The following is a 19,639-nucleotide window of genomic DNA, read 5'->3' as shown; positions in this document are numbered from 1 at the left end:
TGCTGCGCTCTCCTCCGCGGCTCTGAAGCTCCCCCCCGGCTCTGAAGCTCCCCCCTCCGCCACCCGCAGTCTCCGCCTGCGAAGGGGCTTCCTAGTGTGTGGAAACCTTTCCTCCTTCACAGCGCCCTCCCGGAGATGCAGGTCCCATTCCTATTATTTTGTCTCTGTTGTTTCTTTTTTCTTTTGCTCTACCCAGGTACATGGGGGAGTTTTGTCGTTTGGGAGGTCTGAGGTCTTCTGCCAGCCTTCAGTAGGTGTTCTGTAGGAGTTGTTCCACGTGTAGATGTCTTTCTGGTGTATCTGTGGGGAGGAAGGTGATCTCCGCGTCTTACTCCTCCGCCATCTTGAAGGTCTCCTCTCTAGTTCTTTTTTGCTTAACAATTCCCTCTTCAATTTATCTCTTTCTTCTTGCATCTTACTGTAAGAAGAAACCAGACCACACCTTAAATACTTGGCTCAGAAATCTCCTCTACTAAATAACTAGGTTTATTACTTAGAAGTTCTGCTTTCTATAAAATACTAGAACAAAACTTGGCCAAGTTCTCTGCCACGTTATAACAAGATCGCCATTTTCAAATTTTCAAAAAATAATGTGTTCTTCATCTCCATCTGGGACTTCACCATAGTGCTTTAATATCCATATTCCTAGCATTATTCTGTTTATGACTTAATATATGTATTTTCTAAGATAGTAGAAGCTTTCTCTACATCTCTCTTTTCTTTCTGAGCCCTCTTTGGAATCTCCTTTAATGTCCATATTTCTATCAACAGTCTCTTCAAGGCAATTTAAGCTTTTTCTATCACTGCCTCAGGGCGCTTCCAGCCTCTACCTATTACCCAATTCCAAAGTCACTTTTACATTTTTAGGTATTTGCTACTGTAGTACCCCCCTTCCTAGTACCTAAATGTGTCTTAGGGGTCTCCAGACAAACAGAACCAATAACACACACACGCACGCACGAGGAAGATTGGTTTTAGGGAGTCTGTGTGTGCAGCTGTGGGGCTGGCCAGTCAGAAGTCTTCAGAGCAGGATGGCAGGCTGAAAATTCTGGCAGGAGTTGATGTTGCCATCTTGAGTCCGAAGGCAGTCCGGAGGCCAAATTCCTTCTTTGGAGGACCTTAGTCTTTCAAAGCTTTCAGCTGACTGGGTGAGGCCACCCACATTAGGAAGACTAACCTGCTTTACTCAGTGTCTACTGATTTAAAAGTTAATCACGTCTAAAAAAACTCCTTCCCGGCAACATCTCGAGTGAGGTTTGACCAAACAGCTGGGCACCATAGCCTAGCCAGATTGACACACAAGATTAACCATCACAGGCTATAGTAAAAAACTTCACGCTGGTGGTGCTTTTCTTAGGCAGTTGTACCAGAAAAATGTTATTGACTGCTGAGAGAATTAAAAAATGCACTACGTGAGAGCTGTGACTTTCAGTTTTATTCAGGGACCTAACTGATGCTGCTAGCCCTGGAGACAGTTTCTCAGAGAACTCTGAGAAATTGCTGTAAAGAAGTAGGGGAGGAGCCAGGATATATGAATTTTTTGGCTGGGAGATACATGTAGTCAAGCGTACATCTTGGTGAAAGATTCCTGCTAATTACACAAAGAATTGCTCATTGCTGTATGGGAAGGTGCAAGAATCTGGGGTCATTGAAATTCTTCCTTAGATATGTATCTTAACTATCTAGGGGCCCATATAGTCAAAACACAGATGCTTCATTTTGTTTTTTGTCCTGAATTCCTTTCAGTGTTTACCGTAGGTCAGTGACTGCAGTGGCAGACGACCTGATCCTTGTAGAACTGGATGGCAGGCAACATTCTTTGTTTTACAACTCCCTCCCTTTTGATCGTAAGTTTAACCAAGTTTTGGGAGGCATTTCGTGACCAATTTGTCCCACAGCACTAAGAAGGCTCATTCCTAGGTCAGGCAAGGATGTCATTGACAGGCCACACAATGTGCTACTTCTGGATTAGGCCCTGTTAATAACTTAAAAATTCTCTGGATCATTTGTCTTACCACTCTATTAAGATATAGGAAATATTTTCCCTTGTTCCTTTTCCCATATCTAGATATGCACCATTACAGTTAAATTTGTATAGGGCTATATATGTGATGAATTGCCTCAAGATGTTGAGCCGTCATTAGTTTTGCCCAAGACCTTGTTACACATTGGGTAATGCAAGAAACCACAATCTTATACAGGGTGTAAGTAATATAGCTAGTAACATTAATAAGATCATAAGTAGAGATTTGAGCATGAGCTTCCGGAACCAAACCAGAACCAAAAGATCACCAAGACAAGGAAGTGGATCACTAAGGCAGAAATCAGATTCTTCGTGTGAGTCATTAATGTGTAACTTCAGAGAACTCATCTGGCATGAAGACGCAGCATTCAGTTTGAATAGTGGCACAGGTGCCTGCCTCTTTGAGTTGTGGTAAAGATATCAAGGGCCATGTGTTTTGTAATACTGCTTTTTCTCATCACAGAGATCTCAGAATTCTGTAGGCTCATAGCCTGATTACTGTCGTTGAAGGCCTATTGGGTGAATTTTGTCAAGGCTTTGATGTGGGTGATTACATCTTCCAGTCCTACTGAAGCCACAGAAATAGCTGTTAAATGGCCATGCCAATGAAATACAGATCTCTTGATCTGTCAGCCTTGTATACATTGTAGATTTGCTGGAGTCATATCTAAATTGGAACACTTATGGCCTTGAGCCCAAGGGAGTCCTAGGATACATCTGCCTGTCCATTCTGGCAGAAGCCAGGGACAGAAATTGGTGCCACAAAGCTATTGAATTCCATTAGGTACAACCCAGTATCCTGGTCACCTGCCCCAGTCTCTTGCATACCAGTGGCTATCTTTAAGGGAAATGATTGGTTGGCATTTTTCATAAGGTGTCAGCCTAATTTTCTAGTGTTATCTGGCTGATGATCTTTAATATGATTTAACTGTTCCCAGCCTAGGGGGGCCCTTAAACTTAAATGACCGTAGCCCAGTGTTAGCCATATAAATCCATCCTGTACCTGAGGGAGGGTCCCTTCTAATAATTGGGAAGTTATGTTCTTTGACTGAAATTTAGCTCATTGCTCTAATGGAGCTTGAGGAACTTGAAAAGAGAATTCATGTCGATGGCCAGGGCCGGAAAAAGTATGATTGATTGGCCAAGTGAGGGGTTCCCATGTAGTAATATCAATAGTGGCCCTACAACTTCTTTCTTCTAAAATAAATTTTCTAAGGGCCATCCAGTTACAGCCTTGGAGATAAGAAATCCACCAAGGTAAACCTGAAGTACTGGATGTAGATAAGTGACCACAAACCCAAATATCAGATTGATTTTTGGAATTAGTATAGATTGTGCCATGATAGAAAACATTTGATTCACGTGCAGAAGTCCAAGAAATCAAGAAAACACTATAAATGATCATACGGGTCTGGTCTGGTATATTAGTATAGCATATTAGTATAGCTGTCTACTTCTGATACTGTCTTCTTGTCCTGTGGGTGTCGTTTCTCCTCTGAGCATTGTTTTAAGGTGATTTTGAGGCCAGCAGTCCTCTCTGTAGACCAGTCTGGTGCAGGGCCCCTTCTTCAGAGGGAAATATGAATCCAAGAATCAGTCCCCTTTAGTTTCACCATGCATGAGCTAGTTATGAGTACCTGATAAGGGTCCTTTCATCTAGGTTGGAGAGAGTCCTTTAAATGATGTCTTTCCAGTATATTATCTGTTGGTTGCAGGTCAGGGGGCATCTGTTTTTATTCAAAGATAGATTACTGTGATAAGCTTCAGAAACAAATTTAGAATGTCCTTTGTAATAGTTCAATTAAATCTTACAATAATGCAACATAGTAACAAGGAGTCTAGGAAGTTGAGTCTCAGGCAGTAAATACAAATCACAAAGACAGTTTAACAACACTAGAAATTAATACCTACTGAAACAAGTTTTTTCTCTCTAAAATCACCCTCATTTCTGCCACACATAGCCAAATTAAGATCACATAAGGCTCTCTGAAATTGGTTTTGCTGGAACTTTTCATGAGGGATCTCAGACTGAACTTTTCAAAGGTCTCTCAAGGCCAGAAAAGTCATGCCAAGGACTTGGCATCAGATTCTGCCTGCAATACCTACAGATTTGGGTGGGTTCCTCTCAAGGTCTACAGAATACCTTGAGATCCATGCACCTGCCAGGAAGTGGCCTCCCTTATTCACCTGATAAGGCTTCCGGGAATCCTGTAAGCAAAGTTCTAGGTTGTTTTTCCAAGAGGCTTTATGGTTCCATAAAGTCCACCTCAGTTCTTTAAAGCTGTCTGGTCATGTCTGATTTTTGCATAGTCTCGAATATGACATTCCATCCAAAGTCATTAATGTAGCCAGTGTTTCCAGTTATCTCCTATTCTGTCTCCTGTTATGAGGAGAACAGATTCTTACTGAATTTATGCAAATAGTAATATTGCCATGAGAATAAGAATACTAAGAGTTTCCAAATTCTGGAGGAATCAGAGAGAAAAGATAACTGTTTCAGTTCTGCTTACAAAGGTATAATTTACCAAGTTGCTATAAATTATAGTTAGCTTAAGAGGAAAAAGCAAACGTTTTCTCAAATCTGGAAAAATAAAACATTAAAAATAATCAGGAATTTTTCAGTCATAAAAATTATAATCATCTTCATCAGTTCAGTCCCATGTTATTAATTCTTGATCTTCTGTTAAAAGTTTTGTGAAGCCATCAGGTTTTCCATTAGAATTCTTTAATTTCTTACCCAGTTAAGCAGTATGATCTGAAAGTTACCAGAAACCTGTGCTTGTCAAAAAGTCCTTTCTATGAATCTTCTTGGAGATGAAGCATTTTTGTAAAAGCATGAGTAAAACAGTAACTGTATGTAAATGACAAAAGACTTAAAAAGGCACAGTTAAACACCTGATTACAATGCATTTGTCAAAGAAATTTGGTTATTTTCATATACTATTACAATATTAAATATTAAATACAAGATTAAAATATTTAATGAAATTATAAAGTCCACCATATTAAAATATTTAATATAATATTAAAATAACTAGAATTATGACATTATACCAGGACATATGTAAATTTTAGAAATTTCATATAATTTTTAGAACATTTATATTAATAACATTTACCCATACAGTATAACCTAAGAAGGTTTATCACTACTTATTTGATAATGCTAGCCATGTAATTTAACATATCAAATAAGCCTAATTAGTTTAATATTTCTCTTTGAGATGTTTCAGGGGCCCTCTGAAGCATCCCAAAGATAGTTAGAGGTCAAAAGAACTTCATTTAGAATTTGAGGAAGTTTGTGAAAGTTACCAAGAGTTTTTAAAACACTTGGTCAAATAGGATTATAGGTCACTGTTAAAATTTACCCATACAATATAACCTAAGAAGGTTTATTATTTCTCATTTGACAATGCTTCCCATGTAATTTGACATACCATGTCTGTTAGTTTAATATCTCTCTTCGAGCTTTTTCAGGGGCCCTCTGAAACATCCCAAAGTTAGCTAGAGGTCAAAAGGACTTTATTTAGAATTTTGATTTAGGAAAGTTTGTCAAAGATATCAAAAGGTTTTAAAACACTTGGTCAAATAGGATTATAGGTCACTGTGAAACAATACTTATTCACTTAAACAAAGTGACAATAAAAGATTTCAAAGGCAAATACAGAAAGTTACAATAGAGTACTTAAAAAGTAAAAAAAAAAAAAAACTTCACAATTGGTTATCAAAATCATATAAATATTCCAAGAAAACTTTGTCTCCTTAACAGAGAGCCAAATTCTAGTTTTTCACCATCTTACCATTAACATTGTAATTCATTTACTCATTTAAGTTTATTCTAATCTTAGCCAGTCTAGACCATGCACAAAACTCTTTTCTCAGCATTTCTTTTCCACATCATTCTATTGATATAACTTCCTTTTTTACCTTTAGATTTTTTCCCCTATGCTTTTCCTTGTTCTCTCTCCTTTAAAAATTTTTATTGGAGTATAGTTGATTTACAGTGTTGTGTTAGTTTTTGCTGTACAGCAAAGGGAATCGGTTATACATATATCCACTCCTTTTTAGATTCTTTTCCCATATAGGCCATTACAGAGTATTGAGTAGAGTTCCCTGTGCTATACAGTAGGTCCTTATTTATCTATTTTATCGATATATACAGTAGTATGTTTATGTCAATCCCAGTCTCCCAATTTATCCCTTCCCCCTTCCACCCCTGGTCACTGTAAGTTTGTTTTCTACATCTGTGACTCAATTTCTGGTTTGTAAATAACTTCATTTGTACCATTTTTTAAGATTCCACTTATAAGCGATATCATACGACAGTTTTCTTTCTGTGTCTGACTTACTTCACTCAGTATGACAATCTCTAGGTCCATCCATGTGGCTGCAAATGGCATTATTTTGTTCTTTTTTATGGCTGAGTAATATTCCGTTGCATATATGTACCCCATCTTCTTTATCCATTCCTCTGTCGTTGGACATTTAGGTTGCCGCTGGCTGTTGTAAATAGTGCTGCAGTGAACATTGGGGTGCATGTATCTTTTTGAATTATGGTTTTCTCCAGATATATGCCCAGGAGTGGGGTTGCTGGATCATATGGTAACTCTATTTTTAGTTTTTTTAAGGAACCTCCATGCTCCTTTTTCTCTTTCCCTCTTTTTAACCTCTCTTGAGGACAAAATTACTTTCTTTTCCCTTAACAAAATGCATTTTCATTCCTTATACCTTGTTTTTTCCTTGCATACAAAGATGTTTCCCTGATTAATTTTAGTAGTTTTAATGACACATATTAACTAGAATTCTCAACTCTTAAAAAACCTTACTTTCTAGTGAAAACTAAGAAGTAAACAATTTTAAACTTTCCTTTATGGTAGCATCCTGTAGATTGACAAACTTATGAATACTGTTTATAATTTCTAAAAAACGTGCTTTCTTATAGAAAATTTCTCTGTGTGGCACCAAACGTATGTATTAATAGTCCTGAATATCTTCTTTTCTCTGTAAAAGGATGTCTATGTTTAGTAATTAATGTTTCAGTATATTATTTTATTTTGGAATGATCTAGATATTCAGTAAACTTCCATCATTTAACCTAATTTAGCAAAACTCTAAAGTTTCAAGTAACCATATATTTGGAGAAACTTTTTAAGTAGACATACCATAAAACATAATTATCCCTAAAGGGTTCACCTAAAAACTCTTATCTCATTTACACTTAATTTACTTATAAAAATTTCATCATACCAAGTTATTTTTCTTGCTGACAAATTTTGTAATAGAAATAAGATCTTAGTTGACTTTTAATAAACTTAGGTACAGTAAGAGTATTATGCTGAATGTCGATGACTCTGAAGAGTCTGTATTAATTAAACCAGCAAACTTAAACTAAGTTTAATAGCAAATATTAATTTAATACTGAATATTTCCCAGATCATGTGAACCTGAAATTCATTTGGGTTAGTTTCTTTTATATTTCTGAGACTGTATATAAGTGCTTAATTTCCTTTAAGCCAATTAAGTAGCGCTCACTTACAAATTAATTTTGGCAGTACTATTCAGAAGTAAAGACATATATCTATAACATACACACAGGCATGTAGACAGATGTAATCAGAGATCTCATAGCTTCATTGTAAAACTTAGTCGTGAATCGGGTATTACAATATAAAACTTACTAGTTTATAAATAACAGTTGGAATAAGTTAAGTTTACTCGCTTGGGTTTAAAAGGCCTCTTTTTCCCTTTTTTTCCTCAGTCCCAGGAATTAAAGATGGTCTAGATAAGAGTAAGATAAGAGTTCTTGAAAGCTCTGGTAAGACATTTATATCTCAAAGATGCAGGGAGAGAAATGCAAGGTCCCAAGGGTCAGAATTTTGCAAGATGTTTTATCAAGCTGCCTTTCTCTAACTGCTTATGCAAAAACCAGTTTGGGAATGCCAAAAAAAGAGCCCCATCTTGGCCATTTCAGGGAGGATTTCCTTAATTCTTAAGTAAGTAAGTACTTGCAAGTGTAAGTTCTGTATAATATGTAAACCTGTCTGGGTGTTGGTCAGGGGTTATCTGACACCCCTTTTTCTTCCGTTCGAGAGACTCTATTTCTCATTTTAAAATTGGTTTGTCAGAATAAAATCACTACTGAAAACTGTGGTGGGCCGATGTGCGGTTTGTGAGCTTATTAATTCTTCTAGGTGTCGCCCTAGAGTCGTTTTAGCTCTTTTACGTGTCTGGGTTTCTCTTACTGGCAGCCTAAAAATGCTCTGGGGGCCCTGAGCACTGAATGGCCCATTCTTACGTGTGCGCCCCTGGCTGAATGAGTCTTTAAGGAGTGGCGTTCCCTAGGGCCCTGCTGCACAGTGTGGGGACTTCCACTCCCATAAATGCCTCAGTCGCCCCAGAAAGCTGTAATCGGCCTGGAGGAGCTGTGTGTCTTCTCTTCGGAGCTGAAAGCTCTCCTGCAGTATCTTCACTTTTATTCTGACAAATCCTGTTAAGGTAGATGATTTGAGGAAACACATCAGGTCAGCCTCCTACCTAATCACCCAGTCTGAACCTTCCCAGTGTCTTTCAAGTGAACAAAATCTTCCCATCCTCTCTCAACTGGGCACTTTCTCAGAATCTTACAAAGGAAAAGTCGTACCCACTACTGAAGAAAACTCAGGATTGTCAACCAAGACAGGAGATCCGAGACCAGGAGAGACTCAGCCAGATTCATCTGGACTCTCCAGGGAGGCACAAGGGCCCTTGCTGGTACCAAGGTCCAGGTCCTCGGAGAGTTCAGGTGAAGGAGAAAAGTCTGCTCTGGGTCTGTTCATGGTTGCCAGAAAACTCTTGACTGAAATAAAAGTGCACAACACGGGAGCAGTGATTTTGGGGTTTCTGAAGGGGCCTTACTGAAGACTGTAGCCTCTCAGATAGCTCCGAGGAACTGCTCCGAAGAGGTAGGGAAAGAGCCAGCATACGTGAATTGTTTGGGCTGGGAAATACATATAGTCAGACATACACCTTGGTAAGATTACTGCTAATCACAAAAAAACCCTCAGGTATCTCAAGTTAATGATTTTAGTGCTTATTTATGTATGGGAGGATGCAAGAATCTGGTGTCATTGAAATTCTTCCTGATATGCATCTTAACTGTCTAGGTACCAAAAAACACAGAATGTTTCATCCTGTTTTTCATTCTGAATTCCTTTCAGTGTGTACCGTAGGTCAGTGACTGCAGTGGCTTATGACTTGGTCCTTATAGAACTGGATGGCAGGCAACGTTCTTTGTTTTGCAGGCTCTGTCTAATGGGTTTCAGGAAAGCAGTATATTGTCTGCACTGTGAGAGCTTCCGGCATCTACAGTTAAGATGTACAATAATCTTTTTACATTGGTGGCTTTTATTTTTAAAACTGAACAGTTACCCCACTTTAAAGATGAGAAAAGAGAGGCTTAGATACAGGACGTGGCAGACCCTGGACTTGAACCCCTGTCTATCCCACTATCCACCATATTACATGGCCTGTTGGTTATTGTTTTCTGCTGGTGTCAGCCTATCAATAACCAGTGTTGTGATTGGACCAGTCCTTGTGGTTCTGATATGATTGCAAGACACCCTTCAGAAATAACCAGCAGGACACTTTGGAAAAAAAATAAAGGTATGTTACTTACAAGACCTGTAAATTACATGGCACACCCGGGGCCACACAGTAAGGTGGGGTCAAGGGTGGTGGAGAGAAAGCAAGAGAGTGGGAGTGAGGGTCTGGGGTTCTGCTGTTTTGGGGGTTTGACAGTGGGGCCCCAGGGTTTCATGGGCTCACTCTTTGTAAATTTAAAACATAAGAGCAGGAATTTAATGCGTGGGAAGAGAAAAAAAACAAGTGGCCCGAATGGTCAGTTATCAAAATCGACCAAGATCTTTGAAAGGAGCTTCAGCGGGGAGAGGCGGCCTGGCTGTGTGGCTGGGAATGTGTTTATTCTTCTCCATTAGCCATCTTCTTCGAAGCGGATGATTGCACAGCCGGAGCGCTTGCATTACCAAAAAAGGACAAGAAACCCCAAACTGTCAGGGCTTATACTGCAGTTAGTTATCGGTGTAGATTGGTTAATTATTGGTGACCAGATCTGCCTGGAGGAAACCCAAAATGTTCACATTGTAGTTTCGTGAAGTGTAGTATGTTACAGAGGATATGTGGAAGGCATCTGTCTTCAAAGTGTCGGATTTTTTTAATTTTTAGAAAAAAAAAGTAAATACACAAAAGCACTAAACTAATATGACAAACTTCTGTGTATCTATGATCAAAGTTTACACAGATAGTACTTGCTTCAGGTTTTTTAAAAAAAGAATTACTGAAGCCATTGAAATTCTTTCTGTACGTCCCCTTAATCCTATTTCTGTCCTCTCACCCTCTTTTCCTACATGGACAAAACTCTTATGAATTTTATGCATATCCTTTCATGTTTTTATATTTTTATAATATGTGTATTAAGACAAAGATCTTTTTACATAATGCTTTTATTAAATACACACATTTTATATACATGTCCTATACATAATTTCATACTCATACACAAAACCTCATAGCCATAAACAATGAAATAATCACATTTACAAGGCAGCCTCTGTTCTAAGAACTTTACATGTATTAACTCATTTAATTTTAATAATAGTCCCATAAGTTATGTACTCTTATTCTCCCCATTTTACAGATGAAGAGGGTGAGGCACAGAGAGATTAAATAACTTGCCCAAGGGTCACAAGCCGTAAGTGGCGGAGCCGCTGTCTCTTATAGATAATAATGTTTGAAGTGTTAAAGAAACAGCTTACATAAGTGCTATTATATTGTACTTAATATTCAAAAACTTGCTCTTTACTCTGCATTGTTCTTGAGATTCTTCTATTCCTTTGGACAAAAATTCCATAAAGTGCCGTGCTTTATGGTTTCCATCATATGACTTTACTGTCTTTGTCCGTTCTCATATTAATGGATGTTTAGTTTTGTTTCTCCCAGTTTTCTGTATTACAAGAGAATGCTGCAACAAACACCCCTGTACTTGTCTTCTTGTGCACTCATGTGAGGAGTCTCTCTGGGGCCCTAGCTGGTAGTAGAGTAGCTGGGTAAAAGGGTATTTACTTTTTCAACTTTTCCAGATATCGGCAACTTTTTCTCCCGGTTGTTTATGCCTCAGTGCACAGATTACGTTCCCACTAGTCAGAGACGGAATATACATACAGACAATGGCCAGACCATATATAAAAAGGGAACTCTGACAGAGGAAGACAAATATCATATGATATCACTTGTATGTGGAATCTAACCAAAAAAATGACATACATGAACTTATTTATAAAACAGAAATAGACTCACAGGCATAGAAAACAAACTTATGGTTACCAAAGGGGATGGTGGGGGGAGAGATAAATTAGGAGTTTGGGATTAACATAAACACACCACTATATATAAAATAGATAACCAACAAGGACCTACTGTACAGCACAGGGAACTATATTCTACTGATATATCTTGCAATAACCTATAATTGGAAAAGAATCTGAAAAGGAATACATATATATATCATATGTATATCGTATATGTATAACTGAATCACTTTGCTGGACACCTGGAACACAACATTCAAAATTAACTGCACTTCAGTTTTTAAAAACATGGGTAAAAGATCACAAACGGCCAAAACAAACCAGAACTCTGACCTGGAACCTGCAGAAACCTGCCCAGAAAACCAACTCCTTATCTACAATAAGCGGCCCAGGAAGCCCGCTTGCTTTGAGTCAGGCTTGCAGAAGCCATTGTCGTAATTAGCAATTTGACTGATCCTTGGTGAGATGGAGCCGTTGTATTAAGACAGTTCTTTCCAGAGGTCATTAAGGGATTTATTATAGTAAGGTGTTAGGAAATTACCTTTTAAAGTAGGGGAGGATACAAATGTCAGATGGGTTTAGCTTTATTCATTTTTGAAGAGAAAGGAAGTAGTCTAGAACCATTATCTTAGACTTTTTCTTTTAAGCAGAAAAAGTCTTGTTTTTTTTCTTAACTAAATTATGTAGGACCATAAACAAGATGAAAACTGGAACACCTCAGGTAAAATAAAGTCAGTAGTATGGTTCCACCCACCCGGCCCCCTCCCCTTCCTTCTTGCCTTCCCTGCCCCCAGATCACCGGAGACCCCCTTGGTGGAATCCTAGGGCTGGGTGGTAATTTACAAGATGCTGTAGGATGCCTCCTGGTGAGAGCACTTGATGAGATTTTTCATCTCTCTCAGCCTCAGTTAGAAGGGGAACTTGGTAAATTCTACAAGACTTTGGGCTAAACGTATTCTATTTCTTTGGTCTCCTGGCAGGCAGGAATTTGTGGATGCTTATGTGAATTATGTCTTCCAAATCTCAGTTCATGAATGGTACACAGCTTTCTCCAGCGGCTTCCTAAAGGTGTGTGGTGGCAAAGTGCTTGAGCTCTTCCAGCCTTCGGAACTGAGGGCCATGATGGTGGGGAACAGCAACTACAACTGGGAGGCACTGGAGGAGGTAAGCCTAAAAGGTGCGGTCTGTCCCCTCTGAGGGAGCAGCACAGGCCTGGGCACAGCGCCCAGAACCCGGTCTCTTTCTTTTTTTTTTTCTTTTTGCGTTACACGGGCCTCTCACTGCCGTGGCCTCTCTCGTTGCGGAGCACAGGCTCTGGACGCGCAGGCTCAGCGGCCATGGCTCACGGGCCCAGCCGCTCCGCGGCATGTGGGATCTTCCCGGACCGGGGCACGAACCCGTGTCCCCTGCAGCGGCAGGTGGACTCTCAACCACTGCACCAGGGAAGCCCCCCGCCGCCCCCCACCCCCGGTCTCTTTCTTAAGTATTCTGTGGTCATGTAGGATTTGGAGGCCTCCTGCATCTCTGGTTATTTCTTACTCTCCAGTGCAAATGGTATACAGATGTCCACTTGTAATATTCTTCTGGAAGATGATTTTTTTCTTTCTGTCTTTTTTGGGCAGACTGCCATCTACAAGGGAGATTACTCAGCCACACATCCCACTGTGAAACTATTTTGGGAAACATTTCATGAGTTCCCATTGGAAAAGAAGAAGAAGTTTCTCTGTAAGTAACATCAGTGTGGTATCTGTCCACATTTCAGTTTTGCATTTGGTATAGGATGGTATACTCCATGGTGAAGTTCAGCTCTTTTAAATGGTAAAGGACAAGTAAGGAAATATATTTACATTTTTTGTCTTAGTGATATCTGAGGCGCAACAGAGACCATGGTTAATCCTTATTTGTTGTGTAACGGGGTGGGTTGCATGAAAGGAAGAAAAGCATTTCACTGATTTTTAATTGCTCGAAAAATACTAGTTATTTTATATGAAGGCGACTCCTTTATTACATTGATGAAATCGAATTGTTTGGATTAACCTCCCTTTCTAGCCTTTTGAAAATATTAGTGTCTACTGCAGATGTAACTGGGGAGATGTGATTTATAATAGCTTTATTGAGATTTAATTCACACACGCATACTGTTGCAATTCAGCCATTCAAGGTGTACAGTTTCGTGGTTTTTAGTATATTCAGAGTTGTGAAACTATCGATTAATTTTAGAACACGTTCATCACCCCCAGAAGAAACACTATACCCATTAGCAGTCTTTCCCCATTTCCTCCCAGTCTCCCACCGCTTACCAGTCTGCTGTAAAAGGGTATTTACTTTTTCAACTTTTCCAGATATTGGCAACTTTTGTGTCTATGTGTGTCTCTATGGTTTCGCCCGTTCTGGATGTTTCATATAAATGGAATCGTATAGTAAATGGTCCCTTGTGACTGGCTGGATGACGTTTGAGAATGGTAGTACATTTGCAAAGGAAAATGAAGCCTAGTTTACATGAGCAAATTACCCTTTTAAAAATAGTAGAAATCCTTGTGTCATTGTATAATCAGAGTCATAAATTAGCCATTGAATAGCATAACATTTTTATCAATATAAAATGAGAAAAACAGAGTTTGAAAGGCAGTCTCTTTTGCTTTATAAGAATGAGCATATATTAGTATTAATGCAAGATTTACCCCCAGATTCTACTGCTCCCATGGAGTAAGGATGAGAGGAAGCGGAGATCTTACAAAAGAATTCCTAAAAAGAGCCCTGCTTCCCCCTCTGCCCAGTTACATGGGCCCTTGAGAAATAGCAGCATATGAGTCAAAAATGGCAGGATAAGATTTGCCAGTGGATCTTGTGGAACTGTGACGATCAAGAGGCACTTGCCCTTGGTCCGGGGATTTCCTTAGAAGATGTTTGTCTGTTCAGAGACCATTGGACTTTCATAAACTTTTATTAACGTTACAGATTTGGCAAGAACGTTTATGTATCACAGCCTCAGGTAGTGACAGGTTATCTGAACTTGCTCCTTAACTAATGATTTCATTGTATCGATAGTTAATTTTCCAGCAGTTCAACAAAGAAGGTTATCTAGTGCTGGAAAACGGGAAAAGACAGCTGGGTTGGTCTTTTTTTTTCCCTCCAAGTCACAAGTGTGTCGCCAGAGGGAACTGTCTCATATAGTGTCAGTGTCAGATCTTCTGGTTTAAGAGAAATGGAGAGACAGGGAAAGGCAAGCAAACAGATCCCAAATGGAAATTCACCAGCCAAGGGGGTATAATAAGCACAGATACTTGAGGGGAGAGGGGAGACCCTGAGGCCCCATGGTCTGTGGGTTTCTGAGGTCAGCCCTTTTCCTAGGTCAGCATTTCCCTTCCTCTTTGATTTTGTGAAAGGTCGTAACATTTATGAGGCCATACGTTTCACTGAGGCCATTTTTTATTCGGGGGCATTTTTGAGCATCTTTCCATTGGATGGATGCTTTGTGTCAGTGTATAATTAGGGTCTGAAATTAGCCAATGAAAAGTATAGACTTTTTATCCATCTAAAACCAAAACACAGGGCTTGAAAGGCAATCTCTTGCTTTATAAGTGAGCATTTATTAATATTAATACAACACATATTGGCACAAAAAAGTGGTTGTACTTCTCACATGAGCCACAGGGTGTCACCCCTTCCCTTCTGTTCCTCCCTGGGCCGCGGAGAGCCGCTCCCCATTTACCTAGCTGGTGTTTCCCATTCTCTTTCTCCGCAGTGTTCCTGACAGGCAGCGATCGCATCCCCATCTACGGCATGGCCAGCCTGCAGATTGTCATCCAGTCCACAGCCAGCGGGGAGGAGTACTTGCCCGTGGCCCACACTTGCTACAACCTTCTTGACCTCCCCCAGTACAGCAGCAAAGAGGTCCTGTGTGCACGGCTGACCCAGGCCCTTGACAACTACGAGGGGTTCAGCTTGGCCTGAGGCCCCCCAGCTTGACCCCGACTCCCCTTCCTTCCTCCACGTCCACATTGAGGCCCATACAGAAAATCATGGGGAGTGAGTTGTGGGTTGTTCTTTTTTTATTGTATAAGTGGGTTGGAACTTTTGAATCCTGAACCCGATTGATGCATTTCTGGGGTGGTAAGCAGTGACCTTTTTGAAAAATCAGGGGTTAGGGATGGGGTGAAAAACTGGCCCTTGTCTGAGAAGCGATTTTGTTTCTAAACGCAGTTCCCCATCGTTCCTTGCACTTGTGACTATGCTGTACTCTGCTGGATAAAAGGGCAGTGGATTTTTAAACTCGCATTCCCCAGATGTCTCTCTCAGCCCTGACCTTTCCTCATGACGCTTCCTTGTCTTCCTAACTTCTCATTCCTCTGCAAGAATGATTTGACTGACCTGTCCTTTCTCACCTGCACGTGCAGAACATCTCCTTTCTCTGCAGCCTTGGAAATGCTCCTGGCTTGTTGCCGTCCAACCCTAAGGACTAAGAAGGAGAGGATTACTTCAGAAATTCCCAAGCCCAACGAGCTGAATCCGGGTCCATGACTTTGGCGGAACTCTTGCGAATTTATGGGAGCCTTTCATAAACCTGCCTTTTGCCTAAAAACACAGTTCTTGAGGGACTGGCCATCTCCCCATGGCTCTGGCTATTCCCGGCCCTCCTCAAAGGGGTGCAGAGCCGCGTAGCTTCGCAGCTGAGCCGACCTCTGTCTGGTGGCCCCGCCAAGCCCTTTTGACAACAAGATGAGGTAACAGGCCCTCACCCTCTTGCATCATTTTGCTTTTGGAGCAGGTTGCATTAATCTTCTAAGGAGTGTTTTCTCCCAGAAAAGTAGAATAAATTTCTTAGCCTTTTCCCTATCACTTTCTGTCTCTCCCACTTCATCTCTCCTCCCACCCTCCTACTTTTCTCTTCACTTCACCCCATTCTCTGTTACCTGACTTAATGTCCCTTCCTCTCCTCTCCTCCTGGTGGATGCATGCAGTCTATTTTCCTTTTCTATTTAAATTGCAAAATTTCTACTCAGATTTTTTTTTCCCCTCTTCCCTAACTGCTAAGACTTAAGGACATTCTTTATTATGGAACTTTCGTTTATTGCATTTGGAATGTGCGTTTACAGTGGGATTTCAGGAGGGATTGTGCTTGAAGCAAATATATGTATTTCAGAAATCATGACACACTCAACCTTCTTCATCATGGGGTAAGAAAATTCTACATGAGCAAAGAATCCATGTCAGCCTAATTTTAAATTCCTAGTCACTAGAGAAAAGACTTATTTATATAAAATGAAGTATTTATGAACCGTGAGACAGCGTCAAATCTCACTGAAGGATTGTAGATTTTTTGCTTTTTGTTTTTAAAACTTATTGGTAGTTTTTCAGTCTTTATAATACAAGATTAAAAAAGATAGTTATATGAAATGTTTATTTTCTATGTGTGTGCCTATAGTTCAGCATTATGCAATAAATTTGCTGTTTTAATGTAACCAGAACTATTTCTTCTTGTACTTGCAGAATGGGTAGCTTGCTTTCAGTAGAAGAATTAAGTCATCTACCCGAGTAATCTAAGAGAAGGTCAAACTTGCTTCCTGCCCCAAGAGAGTAGAACCAACTGCTGGGAAAATGAAGAGGAAAACAGGGTAGGGGGGGAGCATATGGCATGAAGGAGGGCTGGGATTTCTGAAGCTTCTGATGGGTGAAAAGGCATTTCTCACGGAGGGGAAGGCCTTAGCAAGGGCTTGAACATGGGGAAGTATTTAAGGAAGGGCCAGGAACAATTCGAAGGGGAGCATCAGGGGAAACAGAATAATGGTAAATACGACTGGGGAGAAAGACAGTAAGTTTGGGGCTGAGGAACCAGGCTAAGCCTTGGACCTTCAAAATGTTCAGAGCCTTGGGGTGGGGGAAGGAGGCAGTGATATGAGTTGAGCCTGGTTTTAAGGAAATGCGGATAAGGGTACTTGTGTTGGGATGGAGTGGGAAGCACAGCAGCGGAAAGAGAAGAGCTGTGCGCAGGAGGGACGGGGGGGAGGCGATGGGAGCCTTCAGGGAGGAGGAGGAACTAAAGGTGGATCTAAGACTTAGTAATCTAACGGCTGGTGCTAGTTAGCTCACTTACATGAAGCAAAAAATATTTTCAATAAGTTTTAAAAATTACCATGTACTGTTTTTACCAGACTTAGTAGATGGTTTAAAAGTGGTAAAGAGAACAGTAGCTTTCCATTAATAAGTTCCATTCAACAAACACTTAAGAGCATACAGAAGTGCTCAGTTTGCAGGACAAAAAAAGCCTGTTACCTTTAATTTTGAATGAAAATAGCCAAGTTAGTTTACATTTGAGGAGGGGGAGGTCCTTCAGAATCCTCATCCATGGAATAAGGAGATTGGACCAGATAATTTCTAAGGTCACTGAGCTCTAAAATTACTGTACATAGAGATGCTCAATAAATTCTTCTAAATGTTTCTTGCATGAATGAAATTCTGTGCTGCTTTTCTAAAAACTATTTTTTGGGGCATATTCTCCTCTTTTTTTCCTTTATCACTATTGCTTTAGAAGACTCTTTAGGTAGGCATTTCTAGATTTACCTACCCGCCTACCTACCTACCTTCCCTCACCTGCAGACAGACATTTGGAAGTTTCTTCAGTTTTCAGAAATGTACCTATTTAATGAAAAAATCTCATTAAAATAAGGCAACTTGTGGTGGGTGGGATTTAATGAAAATGTAACCAGGGGATTTAGCCAATTGTGATGGCTCCCGCTCTGCGTGAAAGCTTCTTGATGACCAGAAAGGTTCTCTATTAATAATCCTGGAGAGCCAGGGTTGGCAGCTACAGCCTGTGAGCTAAAATGGGTTTTACATTTTTAAAAGGGTCTGGTCTATAAAGCCTAACAAACCATGTTAACATCTGGCCCTTTACAGAAAAAGACTTGCCCCAACCCTTTGAGACCAGACTTGCAGGAATCACAGTAACAGAGTTGATAACTTACGTACTGAAGTGTCAGGAGGAACTCGGTCATAGCTGACGTTGAACTAGAGAGACATGTCTGGGCCTTTCTGCCGCAGGGGTAAGAAAAGCAAGCTTTGTCTAAGATTAACCCACAGAAATAGGCATCAAGGTTTCGAGTGTGGTGACGACTACCAGGTATTGACGGTAGGCCAGACCCTGCGCCAAGCATTATCTACGCGCTATTCAGTTTCATTGCTACCACTGCCCTCCTGGCTCGACCATTTACTAGCTGTGTGGCCTTGGGCCACACAGCTAACCTCTCCGTAGCTCCCTATTTAAAATGGGAATGTTAACCTCCCTGTAGCTCATTTTCTTCCTATTTAAAATGGGAATAAAAATAATGCCTCCCTCATGGAGTTGTAATGAGAAGTAAATGAATTAATGGAAAGCACATAGAACAGTGCCTAGCACATAACAAGCTCTCAGTAACTATACTTTTCATTCTTATCCCAGTTTTTCACATGAAGAAATGAATGTTTAGAGAAAATAACTTGTTCACTGTCACAGTGGTAGGACGTGAGCTTGACCATTCCTCTATATTACGCCCAGCTGCTAGGGTGGGCAGCAAATTTGACCAGGGTTGGATAGCTAGAGATGAGGTTTGCCTAGAGCCCAAATAAAAAGACACGTTGTGATGTGGCAGGTGACTTCCCTGCTGCCCGTCGGCAAGTGCTCATAGTGCAATAAGATTTGTTTTCGTACCACTGTGCAGTCCAGCAAGGCAGTTCTACGATCATGAGACCAAAATACTGATCAGATGTGTGGCTTCTCTGTCACCTGCTGTGGATCTCGTTGGAGCTAGTGTCTGTGGGCATTTAGTTGTCAGCCTAGTACCTGTTAACTTCTCCCAGACCATAGTTTGGAACTGATGGTCAAAGAGTAGATTCCAAGTTGGTGAACATGTGGAGGTGTGCCAGGTGAGCGGTGTGCCTGGAGAGGGCATCGAAGCCCCGTGCCCATTCCCACATACCTTGCCCTATGTATCCCTTCCATCTGGCTGTTCCTGAGTTGCAGGACTGGAGGTGATGCCACCAAAATGGCAGTGCAGGATACCCAGCCTCCATTCTTCCCCAAAGATCAACACTTAGCCGTCTATCCGTGAACAAAACCAGCTCTGGGAGAGCTCTGGAGTCCACTTAAGAAACTTCAGTAACGCAGCTGGACATAAAACCTGAGAATAACCATACAAAAAGGGGAAGATAGCTTCATTCTGCCTGCACCGTCCCATCCCCAGAGCCAGCAGTGCTCAGCGCCAAGAGGGAGTGTCCA

The 19,639-nt window shown here is 40.6% G+C and overlaps 1 protein-coding gene across 3 annotated transcripts in view; it reads left to right on the top strand.

Annotated features, from left to right (window-relative positions):
* The window catches only part of LOC112393816 (probable E3 ubiquitin-protein ligase HERC3), a 129,235-nt gene extending 112,374 nt beyond the window's left edge, over positions 1–16,861 (top strand). For all 3 annotated transcript variants that reach the window (XM_024736209.1, XM_024736207.1, XM_024736208.1), the window contains 3 exons: positions 12,366–12,549; positions 13,008–13,110; positions 15,131–16,861. In XM_024736209.1, the coding sequence (XP_024591977.1) occupies positions 12,366–12,549; positions 13,008–13,110; positions 15,131–15,339 (496 nt within the window). In that variant the 3' untranslated portion in view covers positions 15,340–16,861. The remainder of the gene's footprint in view (positions 1–12,365; positions 12,550–13,007; positions 13,111–15,130) is intronic.
* Positions 16,862–19,639: the final 2,778 nt, after the last annotated feature.

Source organism: Neophocaena asiaeorientalis, unplaced genomic scaffold (assembly GCF_003031525.2).
Source record: "Neophocaena asiaeorientalis asiaeorientalis breed wild unplaced genomic scaffold, Neophocaena_asiaeorientalis_V1.1 scaffold7, whole genome shotgun sequence".
Classification (NCBI taxonomy): domain Eukaryota; kingdom Metazoa; phylum Chordata; class Mammalia; order Artiodactyla; family Phocoenidae; genus Neophocaena; species Neophocaena asiaeorientalis.
The sequence above is the reverse complement of the archived record's forward strand: the minus strand, read 5'-3'. Positions and strand labels throughout refer to the sequence as shown.